The sequence below is a fragment of the Vicugna pacos genome, chromosome 33 (genome assembly GCF_048564905.1).
Source record: "Vicugna pacos chromosome 33, VicPac4, whole genome shotgun sequence".
In the NCBI taxonomy this organism is placed as follows: domain Eukaryota; kingdom Metazoa; phylum Chordata; class Mammalia; order Artiodactyla; family Camelidae; genus Vicugna; species Vicugna pacos.
This window is the reverse complement of record NC_133019.1, coordinates 16839993-16852597: the sequence shown is the minus strand read 5'-3', so window position 1 is coordinate 16852597 and position 12605 is coordinate 16839993. Positions and strand designations below refer to the sequence as shown.

Below are 12605 nucleotides of genomic sequence, written 5' to 3'. Positions count from 1 at the left end.
CCTCATCTGCCAGAAAATTCAAAAGGAAGGGTTTATGTAGGACTGAGAAAAGACAAAGGTAGAATCTTCACAAACACAGAGTAGAAGGTTTCTGCTAAGATGAAGAATAAGGGTTTTTTACAGGTAATGAACTAGCTTATATGGAACATAAATTTGCAGATCCAGAACAAGGCTGAGGACTGAGCAGGGAACAAGGGTGGGCATCAGATTGAGGAAAAACACTGGGATTTAGATTGTGAACTGAAGAAACTGAGAAGGCAAAACCAGGTGGATTCCTGATTTGGAAGTGTTATGGGTCATAGAGCTGAGAAGGTCATGAACCAGGGAAATTCCTTGTCAGCTTTATTTCTGTCCTTTAATAGTCAGCATATACATATTTTTAATAACTCCACAGCAATTAAAAAAACAAAAAACCCCAGTGTCTTTAAGGATGAAGCATAACAAGAAAGAATGCAAAATGCCCCCCAGCGAATATAAAGTGCCCCAAACTGTGCTGGCTTTTCCCTCGTGGGAGCCGTAAGTGAAACCAGACTGCTCTCCTGCTTTGCTCATCATGTGCTCAGTGAGGTTTTTTTTTGTACTTGCCGGTGAAGGAGATCTCGAACAGCAGCTGGGGGGTTGGGGGTAGTTCCGCTAGTGTTTGCCGTGAGAGCTTTGCATCCAGCTGTGCTGCCCGGCACCCAGGCAGCCTGTCACGTGGAGTTAGAACCAGAGGAGCCGTGGTTGCTCTGCTCCGTTAGTATCCTGGGAGAGCTCGCCAGCCCGGGATGGGAGAAATTGGGAAGCAACTTTATTTTCAAGGTTTCAAAAGGGTGGGACTGCAAAAACAAGAGGAAAAAATTACCTAAGAACGGAGACACAGTGTCTCTCAACCTAGCGTCCAAATGTCATTCTCCAGCCCAAAGTCATCACCAGAAATTTCCCCAAAGACTTTAATCATTCACTTCAGAGTTTGCAATGGGTTGGACTTGTGTTGAGGCAATGGAATTAGAGCCTCAGGGCTCAGGTTGCTACCTGACCCTACAGCATAGTTGCGACAATGAGATGGGACCCCGTGACAGCACTGGGGCATTTTCTCTGAATGCAGACACACAAGTGGATCCTGTTAATGTAAAAGAGCCAGTTGCAGGAGGCTATAGCTCAAAGTGGTAGAGCGCATGCTTGGCATGCACGAGGTCCTGGGTTCAATCCCCAGTGTCGCCTCTTTAAAAAGTAAAGAAATAAATAATCCTAATTACCTCCCTCCCCCTCTCCCCCACTGAAAAAATTAAAAAATAAAAAAAAAGAGCCAGTCAGGTCATTCAGAGGTATCGCCCTTTGTATAATTAATGAGGTTATCTGTATTCCATTCTCAATTCTGGGATAGCTTTCCTTTTGACGCATACTCTGTTTTTAAGAATACATGATATCTTGCCTCCTTGTTTAGAAAGATGTAAATTCCTGGACTGGTTTTTTTGTGGTCCTCTGCCTTCAGCACTTGTTTTCTTGTCCAGTCTCTGCAGAACAAGAGCTATAACCACTTTGCTGCCATTTATTACTTGTTGGTGGAGCGCCTGAAATCACACAGGAGCAGCTTCCCGGTGGAGCAGAGACTCGACGCCCGCCAGCGTCGGCCCAGCACCATCGCAGAACAGACAGTTGCCAAGGTAACACCCCAACAGCCAGTAGTCTTATCCGTGCGTGTGTCTGTTCACATGTTGGACACATTTTTCATCGTGTAGTATAAAGCGTTAGGATTTCATCCCCTACACCCCATTCTTCTGTAAAGTTTCTCTCCATCATTCAATAGATTATCGAATGTTTGATCATCTTCCTCCTTTTAAGGATTTTTTTCTTTAAGAGATTTCTCAATATTTTTCACTTATTTCACATCATTCACTTATGTTGAGAATTAATGTCACTAGCCTGTATGTTCAGTTTCATGTAATAAATTTTTATCGCAGATGTACTAGGTGTAGGCACTGTAGAGGAGAGGGTGTGGAAAACGATACATAAATAGCCATCATTCAAATTAGAGGAAGGTGAGTGCTACAGAAGCAAAGGGGAGCGAGAGAGACATCTGAATGGGAGATGCTGTGTGGGAGAGGGGGCGTTTACGACAGCTCTACAGACGTGTAGGACTTCGTTAGGGAGAGGCGGGAGTTAGAGGCAGAGGAAGCAGTGGGGACAGAAGTCCTCAAGTGGGCAAGTGTAGGGCTTCTTCAAATCAATCCACTTGAATTGAAGCCCAGGGAAATGGAAGAGTTGGAGTGGAGGTTGAAGCCGTGTTGTGAGGGGCTTTGAATGCCAAGGTAAAAGAGTTTACTTACAATTCAGGAAGAAATGAGGAACTACTGAAGACTGTTAAGCAAAAAGAAGTGATAAATTATATCCACACTTTCAGCTAAACAGTCTGGTAACGTGGGGAAGGTTAGATTGGTTAGGGGAGAGAAGAAATTTGGAGAGAGCAGTTAGGGAACCAGTATAGTAGCCGAGATGAGAAATACTGAAACTTGAACTAAGATGGTGCAGGTGGAGGTAGGCAGGAAGGGGCGAGTGCCAGGACCCCTTCGGAGGCAGACTCTGGAGGAAGGGACTGCTGGTTACATGACTCCACTGTTGAGCCCGAGGCTGAGGGAACTGGGGTGGCACTGACTCAGCTGCTTATGAGGAAGGATGGATCTGGATCCCCTGGAGAAGCTGGGGCTGAAGGGGGTCAGGAAATCATCTACATAGAGGTTGAAAAGAGAAACGGTTCGTTCCTGTGATCTCTTAGGACTTCCATCTATTTCTGTGACTACTGACTTTATTTAAAGTGCAAGTGAGAGCAGAAAAGTTTTGACTTTGTGTTTCTTCTCTGGCAGTTTTACAGAATGTATAGGATTATAATAGAATTTTGCATTGGCTTGTACAGAACATTTGAAAAAAACCCCAATGAAATGAAAATCTTCTTGATTTTAATAGGCAAATGGTATACTTTGTTATACATACTTTGGTATCTAAAATAATGTGAATATTGACACTAATATATCAGTCAAGTCAGATATTTGGGTTGAAGTATCTCTGAGCCCCTGGAATTTTTTTAAGTAGAATAGTATGCCCTTCAAGATGGAGAGGAGGGGGATAAAATGAGAATTTCTGAGCTGAGGGAGTAACAGGGAGAGGTGGAGTGCCCCTTCCCTCTAGAAAACATGGCCAGACAGAAGGACAGGGAGCAGGGAAGCCCCCGGCTGCACTGCTGTCCCCCCCCAAGTCTCTGTTCTTCTGAGACACACGTGGCACACGTGAGGGAAGGGGGCTACGTGATGACTGCTCCTGAGCACACATACAGTGTGGTTATTGTACATGATCGCCTGTCCTGTCTGAACTTGAAGCAAACTCCCTAGGGGATCTCAGGTTACATGTAATTTACATGTGATTTGGCTTGGGGGTTCCGATGTATGCATAGCTTCTTATGTTTGGTAACTTTTTTTTTTAATGACCAAGCACCCCATGAGTTCTTTTCATTTTACGCCTTGGCCCAAGTTGTCGTAGAAAGCTACCTAGTGTGACTTCAGATGTGTCTAATTCAAGGAGAGATCTTCAGTGCTCATTCATAGACTTGCCTCGAGGGCCATCTGAATTCTAAGCAGTGGGCCCTGGGTTTAAACAAGATCGCCCCTCCCTGCAAGAACATTCACGTTCTAGTGTTTAGTGCTGAACTTGTTTAAAAAAAAATAGATTTCTCTGTTTTAGGAATGTAATATGCTTCAAGTTTTAGTAGAGCCTTCTCCCTTGAATTCTTTGATGGTATACTATCTTTTGAAAGAAGTGGCAAACTGCTTGTTACTTGACATGGGAATAAGGAATTGACAGAATCCCACACAGAGATCCCCGGAGCTGTGGAATCAGGCAGACCTTGGGTTCCACACCGAGCTGAGCGACCTCGGCAAGTCAGCGTCTCCAAGCTCCAGTGACCTTCAATACAAAATGGAAATAGCAGTGCCTCCTTCATAAGTTGGCTACAAAGATCAAATCGGTTAATTTATAGCAGCCGTTTGGTTCACTTATGTGCCAGGCACAGCCCCAGCCATCAGAGTTTCATAGGTACCAGGGAACAGTCCCTGCCCTTAGGAGTTTGTGGTATAGTGATAAACAACCCTTTACCACCACTTAGAAAGCCGTGAGATGTCCATCTTAGCAGAGTACTTATATTTGCCTTATAACAAGCGGGAAATGTTACATCAAATTGACTGCAGGTGACTATTTAGAGAAAATATGTCACACCTTTTTCTTGTGAATATGAACTGCAAGGTTTTTTTGTTGTTGGTTTTTTGTTTGTTTGTTTTGCTTTGTGCATGTGGATTTTTTTTTAATTGAACTATAGTCAGTTTACAATGTTGTATCAATTTCCAGGGTACAGCGTAATGTTTCAGCAATACATATACATACATGTATTCGTTTTCATATTCTTTTCATTATAGGTTACTACAAGATATTGAATATAGTTTCCTGGGCTACACAGTATAAACTTGTTGTTTATCTATTTTATACACAGTCCAGCTACTAGTTTTTAACAGTCCTTCCACTCCAGGTGTCCATCTGCTGTAAGCAGACAAGAGTGAAACACTCATCCCAGTTCTTCCTTAAGGGCTGGTTAGAGGTTGCCTTCCGCATCTGTAAGGAAGAGCCTTGCGTTAGTCGACTAGGGCCGCTGTGACGGAGCGCCAAAGACGGGTGGCTTCAACAGTGAAGTCTGCTTTCTCACAGTTCTGGAGGCTGGAAGGCCAGGATCCAGCTGCCGTCAGGGTGAGAGGACTCTGCTCCTGGCTTGTAGGTGGCCACCTTCTTCTTGTGTCCTCGCACTGCCTTTCCTCTGCACACGCAGGGAGAGAGATCTTTGGGGTGTCAGCCTCTTCGTCGAGGGACACCAGTCCTACTGGATTAGGGCCCCACCCTTATGACCTCATATAACCTTAATTACCTCCTTTAAGGCCCTATCTCCAGATACAGTCACTCCAGGTATGAAGGCTTCAACGTGGATGGGAGTGGGGGCAGGGGCCAAATTTTGTCCATAACAAGCATATTCCCACTGGAGCAACAGAGATTTTTCCCATCGGAGAGAACACTGCTTTAATTGTCATGGCTCTGTAAAGCATAAAGGCAGAAGAAGAGGTTCAAGACAATAAACGTGATCTAAAAAAGTCGTTACAGTTAGCAGGCATGATCACTGTTCACTGCCACTCTTAAAGAAACTGGTAGTATCTGCTTGTCTGGGATATTAATCAACCATCTATTTATTATAATGCCGGATTCTTTAGTCAGCTGTTCAGTGCTGTTTAGGCTCTTTGACTATTGATACCCTAACTTGTGCCAAAAAAGACATTGACAGTCCCTTCAGTGATTGCAGGAACCCTAAAACGCAGACCCCTCGATCCACCACTCTATTTGCTGTGAAGTGGTTGTCACAATAAAATGTGTCCTTTCTCTGTCCTTACCAAGTTCACAATAAGTTGCAGACCAGGTTGGAATATGAATATGGAATATGGAATATGTGTTTAAGGAAAATGCTTGGTCTGGCCCAAGCACAGTCCTGCCATTTAAAAAGCCACAGCTGATAAGAGAGTGAAAAGCAACACCACATTGTAGTGACCGTGTTGGTATCTCATGTCCAGTACAGCATTTTCAGGTAATAATGCTTTGTCCTAATAAGAAGGAACAGTCTAATAAATTTGGGAAACAGAAATCAAAGTTCAGCTTTATCCTCTGATTGAAAAGCCAATGATAAGAGTAAGAAGAATATCAAATATACTTCATTAGGAAGTTTAAATGTTACATTGTGGCTGAAAAAATCAATTTAAATGACTAATGCTTGAAAGGGAAAAAAATGTTTAATCTCAAAAGTGGCCCAGGATATAGGCCTGAAGAATGATGATATAAGAAAAGCTATTTCTGTGTCATGTTCAGAATAGTATATAATGTATTTTTTTTCTGCTTTTACCATCCACATGATACCAACCCTTTGCTATCACTGTTTTATTCTTTATCTCATGCAGTGTATCTAATACTGTTAATGTTGGAATATAAAGTATGTTCTGAGTATATTCAAAGTATAGTCAAATACAAAGTGTATTTCTGACCTATCCCCCCATTATTGAAAAGCATCAGCCTTAAATTTTAACTGGGAACCATTAGATAGTATCTGAGAACAAAACTGTGTATTCATTTTGCAGTCTAATTCCTGTGCTAAATTATTGCGATCATTTTAAGACTTTAGAAGGAAGGAGAAAGGAGGAATTCACATTACTGTGTGAAGGGCTCTACACGTTGCCTGACTTCAGTGTGGAGTAGATTTTAACGTCTTTTTTTGGAGGTGAAGAAAATAAAATTCAGAGAGGTTAAGTAACCTGAGTAAGTTCACACAGTACGTGATGGAGCCAGGAATCAAACCCAGGTCTAGGGAAAGGAAAGCTAGAATCATACCGTTGTTTCTTTTCGTTTGAATTTAAAACTCGCCGTCTTACATCCCTTGAAGTGATGATGGCAGAAAAAAATAGGCCATTCCTCTGCCTTTTAGAAACTAGTGTGATGATTGTTCCCTCAGATGTCTTGCAGTGTCTGCTATGTTCAAAAGGCATCTAATAAATTAGTCTGCTTGTTTTGAAAAGATGGAGAGGAAAGGATTATTCAACAGTTACATCTTCAGAATCGACCCTTGCCAGTTGTCGTAAAGGAAGGTTCTTTTAAATGACATTTAAAAAAAAAAAAACTTGTAATACTTGTTTACTTAGAGTTCTGTAACAAAGGAGACGCGAAGGATGGACTTTCTCTAGTAGGTTAACTTTGGGAACATGGCTTGCTCAGCAATAGGCTGTGTTCAGTCTGTGCGTCTCCTTCAAAGGACATTCCTGTCCCCCCAAGTGACCACCGCTTCTCTCTCCTTCCTCTTCACACACACCACTGCCGAGAAAGACCCGCCATCTCACCTCCACCCCCTCCCCCCAAAAATGCAGGTGGACAGCACGTATGGCAGTGTGCTTTGTGTTACAGTTAATGTTTCTCTCTCTCTGATTTAATTTTTGAGCTCCTAGGGAGGCAGGGACTTTTCCAGTCTTTGTATCTTTCCAGAGTAATACATTTTAAGGATATAGACAATATTTGTTTGTTGAAAACAAAAGAGCATCTGTAGATTCCTTACAACGATCAGCTTTCTTGTCATTTGCCTGAAAGTTACGCACCTCATCGTGGAACAGGAACAGAATCCTATACCACCCATCTCAGAATAATTGAGACTGCTTCAGGTGGATACCTGTGCCGTGTACCTATTTAATCACATCTTTCCTGGAGTATCCAGCAAATCCCTATTTATCCTTTCATTGCACCAGGAAGAATTATTTTCTTTTAAGAATTCTGTACCTTTATATAGAAAGTACTAATGTTCCCCAACTTTCTCTTCTTGCCATGTCTGCAGGCACAGACCGTGGGGCTCCCAGTGACCGTGCACCCCCCGAACGTGCGGCTGATGCGATCTGCCCTCCTCCCACAGGCACCCAACGTGGACGCCTTCGCGTTTCCCGCGTCCGGCTGTCAGGCGGAAGCAACGTTCATGGAGGAAGAGTGTGTTGACACCCCAAAGGTACAGCTGTGTTTAAGAGGCTCCGAGCTTGCAGGTTGGCTGGAAACTTCAGCCTGGTCCAGAGACGCTGTACTTTGGCTTGCTGAACTTTGTCATTTCGTCAGGTCGCTCAAGAGTGGTGTTTTTGTGCAGAAGATCTGAGAAAAGCATCCAGGGCTTACAGTCGGCTGTGTTCAGCGTGTCGTCATTATGAGTTTTATGTAACTTGTCAGACCTCATTTGTGCTTTTCAGCATCCTTCGTTCTCTTTCCTTAACCAGTTCCTTCTCTCAAGCTGCTCAGTGCCTCATAGGTTTTGGCTTTTTTAAAAAAATCAGCTGTAATTCTGAAAACAAAGATACAACTGTTGTGCTGAATTGGGCTTTGCCCCTGTGATTATGGCCTCTCTCCTGCTGCACGTGCTGCAGCTATAAAATGAGGGGCCATCTTTTTTTGATCAGCTAAACATCTTTTTTGGTCCTATTTGAACATACTTACAGGAGAGCAGTCTATTCTGGTGTGTCGCATAAAGTTGGCTTTTAGTATGTGGAAGATGACGGCTTCTCTCATTTAGTGGATATTTGTGTAACTTCGAGTTTGTGTTTTATATACTTAGCATCAAGAGGTATTCAGAGGATCATATTAATGGGTAGGTCCTAGAGGGTTTTAAAATAGATTCTGTCCTTTACTAGCTGTGTGCACTCGGGCAGAGGGACTTCACATCTTTGGACGTCCGCTTTCTCTTGTGTAAAATGAGAATGCCAGCTCTATGAGGCTTGTGAGGACTGAGAGGCTGTGTGTGAGGTTCTGAGCAGATCGTAGACACTCAATAAATATCGGTTTCCTGTCTTTTTAGCTTCTTTGGGTAATAAAAAGATGACTCAGACGTTAATTCTGCCTCAGAGTTTGTAGTCTAGCAGAAGGGGCACGGTGCCTAACTGGAGACAGCGTGCCAGGTCCTGAATAGATGAATAAATGTGATCGGTCCCTTAAAGAGATATAAACCACAGGGCTGCGCGATTAGAAGGGGCGGGGCAGTTGCTTTGAGCTTGTTTGATCAGGAATGTCTGGGTGATCTGCCAGAGCTGGGAATTGAGAGATGGCTGGATGGCACCCAGGGGGTGGTATCTCAGTGGACAGAAAGGCCTGGCCAACAGCAGACATCAGGAAAGCCCGGGTCCAGCTAAGTCAGAGCAGTAGGGCAGTGCACCCTGGAAGAGGGCGCGTGAAGGGGGATTGTACAGAATGAAGACAGTAGCTGAGCTCTGGATGGCAAGTCGGGGGCTGCGCTCCTTCTCTAGGCTGGGCTTTTCAACATGGGAACGTGTTTCAGGATCATCGAGCCAGTTTTTCCAAATGGACTTCTCCAAGGTGGTAGGAAACAGTTGCAGATTTTTTTTTAACTATAAAATATACATTTATTTTATTTTTTTAATTTTTATTTTTTCCAGTTTTATTATGTAGAATTATTACAGTTCGACTGCACATACACATTATATTGCATGAAGATTTTTTGATAAAGAACCACTGTGATCCCTGTTGTGCCTCAGAAATGAGCCTGGAAGGGCACGTGGCCTGCATTGGAGAGGGGAGAGACTGAGGACAAGGACAGTAGAAGGTTAGAGCAAGGTGACAAGGACAGCAGAAGTTGGGGAGATGATGAGGGCCTGCCCTGGGACAGTGCTCATGAAACTGGAGAGGCGGGGCTGACGTAAAAGGGACTGAACAGAGAAAACTGATAGACCGTGAGGGTCCAGAGGAAAGAAGTCCAAACCGCTAACAGTACTTTGAGCCAAGATGACGGGAGGGTGACACAGGCCACTTTCTGACCTCGGGAGCTCTAGAGGTAGGGCTGGTGCAGAAGTGCAGTGACGAGTTAGCTGGAGCGTAGTCAAGGCGGCCTGATGCTCAGCTGCGTAAGCAGGTGTTAAGCCAAGTGGCTGACCATGAGGAGTTCGTGTCCCTGCCCCTGAGGACGAGGCCACTCCCTGTGGACAGTGGTTCTTCTGTCCCTGGTTGCCCAGCATGTTCAGTAACAGCACATACTGCTATTACATTCCCACCCAGAAATTCAGACACAAATTGGGGCAACATCATTCACTTATTTTTAAAATCTAATTCCCTTGAAAAAAAATTAAATACAGTCTGCTAAAAGCTTGGCTGTGAGGGCACCAGGCCCGAAACCCAGATTGGGCTCTGTCTGCCGTATTATATAGGGCAAGCTATTTTTAAAGCTTGTGATTGTTACCGTCACTAGGAAACAGACAGGAAATGAATGATTTTGTGAAAGATACAGACAGTAGCTAGATGGTCTATTTGCATTCGTACGAAAAGCAGTGCCACGCTGGAACTGGCCACCCACACTGGCAGGGCCACCCTGGCTCTTAGCCAGGCTCCAGACACCCGCTGGTCTTATTTGTGGACCGTTTCATTTATGTCAGCAATACCGTCCATCCCTCCCTCGCACCTCTTTCTCTGGGGCCCGTAATTAACGCACATGCACGAAAATGTCAGACAGAGATACCGGTCCTTTGTTGTTCATATAGCTTCCTATGCACTTGCTCCGACGCCCGATTGCTGTCTTCTAAAAGGTGCTGCGTGACTGCGTGTGTTGCCCAGTCATTTCAGCTCTCAGCTGGTGGCGGGAATTGTGCCCCTGAGAGTTTTCACCTCTCCTTCCCTCCCAAAAGTCTTCAACTTAAAACTGTCAGTAAAATCCCTTAGGGAGTCTGCACTGAAACATCGCTTTGGGATTGCTCCCAAAAATAGCACCTTTCTGAGGCAGCCACCCAACTGTGAGCTGTAACCGAGCAGCACAGAGCCCGTATCTGGGCAGATGCAAGCCCTGTAGGGCCAGTCTTTCTCTTTTGAGAGTTCCTTTGGGAATAATGGACTTTACACACACACACACACCAGTCACCTTAACATTTATTAGGGATTATAATAAAATGATTTTCCAAGTTACCATCTTCATAGCTGGATAGCCGAAGGGAACTGTGAGGCTAAACTATGAAAACGCAAGTGTAGACATTGTGTTTCGCGTCTACTGGCGTCTTTCATACCTTTTTTTCATTATAAAGGTAGTACACATAAGAGATGGTCTAAAAAGGACATTCATCGAAAACTGGTAATCGTGTTAACTGCTAAGACTTTGTAAAGGGGAGAAATTGTACTTTTACTTCTGAATTTGAATTTTTTAATTTGTAATTGAAAGAGGTAAAACCAGTCAGAATCATACATGGAAAATTCAGAGAGGGATATAGCAAAAAGTTAATGTATCCATAATCCCCCTACCCAAAGGTAAGCCATTGTGGCATGTCTCCTTAGAGTGGGTTCTAGATGGATGGATAGACGGATGGGTGGGTGGATGAAGACAGAGTGACTCAGGACGTAGGTAGACTTGTTAAAACAAAATTGTATTGTATTAGATGTAGTTTTGTACCTTGCTTTTACAAGATCATGAGCATTTTTCCCATACCATGAAAGCATGAGTTATATTTAACAACTGCCTAGTATATTAGCTTAGATGTACCCTTACTTACCTACTTTCCTGTCTTTGGACATCAAGTACTTTAATCTTTTTTGCTTCCTCATATAGCTTCAGGTGAATATCCTTGTGTCTAGATTTTCGACTATACCTTCATTTCCTTAGGATAAATTTCTAGAGCTGGCATTACCCACTTCTGTGCTTCCTCATCTGGTGGTTTATTTTAATTTGCCTCAAGATAGTAAAAATGTTTTAAAAGAAACTGTTGTTTTATACTCATGCTTTTAAAATTTTTTATTGTTATAAAGCATTCTTTTTGGTCAAGAAGTAATGGTAATATATACATACAGTGTTTTAGTTAATCCTCCCAGACGACTTTACTCCCTTTTTATAAGTGAGGAGAAAAAAAAAGAGCTTTATAGACTCTAAGCCACTTGCCTAATAAGTGGAGCTGAGGTTTGAGGCTCCTTAATACGTGCCAGACTCGCAGGCACTTAGGATACAAATTAAATATGGCACATTCCCAGCCTCCAGGCTCACTGGCTAGTCCTGTGTCAGTCTCTTTATTAGTCAGCTCAGGCCACCAAAGTGCCACAGGCTGGGTGGCTTAGACAACAGAAATTTATTTTCTTACCGTTTTTGGAGGCTAAAAGTCAGATAAGGTTGTGGTCAGTGTGATGTCTGGTGTGGACTGTCTTCCCAGCTCTCATATCCTCCCATGGCCTCTCCTCTGCGCTCCTGTCTAAGGAGAGAGAGCTTTCTAGTGCTTCTTCCTATAAGGACACTAACCTAATGGTTCAGGGCCCCGCCCTTATGACCTGATATCATTACATGTCCTTAGAGGCTCCATCTCCAAATACAGCCACGCTGGGGGTCAGGGCTTCAATATATGAATTTAAGGGGAGACACACTCAGTCCATAACAGCCTATCAGTCTCCTGTGCTTGAATCTTGTATTTTTGGAGAGCTCAGGGGTGCTGTCAGTTAGCAGTGGAGTTTCTGAGAGTTTGACTTCTCCACGTATACCACCTATTGAATACGAAGCCTCGTATCGGAAGTGAAGGGGTCGGCTGAGCCATAAGGAAAGGCAAAAACGGTGTATTGGAAGATGTGCATTTCATCCACGTTGTATTTGGAAGCCCTCTAGTCTGCGGTTAGCCTAGATTATTTCCTAGAGCAGAAGGACTCATTTCTAGCAGCTTAGGTCACGAAGGTAGATCAGCCCAGTATTTCAGCCACAAAATCCTAGAGCTGAATTTGTTACAAGTCCCTGGGTAAGTTGTCCGGCAAGGGTGGCATGACTATCACCTGTTTTAGGAAGTGAACTCAGAGCTAAAAGTGTTCACACCTGTAAACTCTGGATGGGCCGCAGGGCAGCTTTCTGTCTGTACCTCTTTACTCTGAATGGGCCACCACAGCGTTTTCAGTCATCATCTGAGAAGCCAGATCATTGTCACCCACCTGTCTCAGGGTGAAGCCGAACTCAGCAAACACTTTTAAATGTAAGATATAATTCTTCTTGTAGTCTAGATGAGGAGATACATTTA

General features: G+C 43.7%; 1 protein-coding gene across 3 annotated transcripts in view; it reads left to right on the top strand.

The window, feature by feature from the left end:
* The window catches only part of SIK2 (salt inducible kinase 2), a 109482-nt gene that overhangs the window by 88107 nt on the left and 8770 nt on the right, over nt 1-12605 (top strand). For all 3 annotated transcript variants that reach the window (XM_072954004.1, XM_072954002.1, XM_072954003.1), the window contains exons 8-9: nt 1494-1646; nt 7430-7594. In XM_072954004.1, the coding sequence (XP_072810105.1) occupies nt 1494-1646; nt 7430-7594 (318 nt within the window). The remainder of the gene's footprint in view (nt 1-1493; nt 1647-7429; nt 7595-12605) is intronic.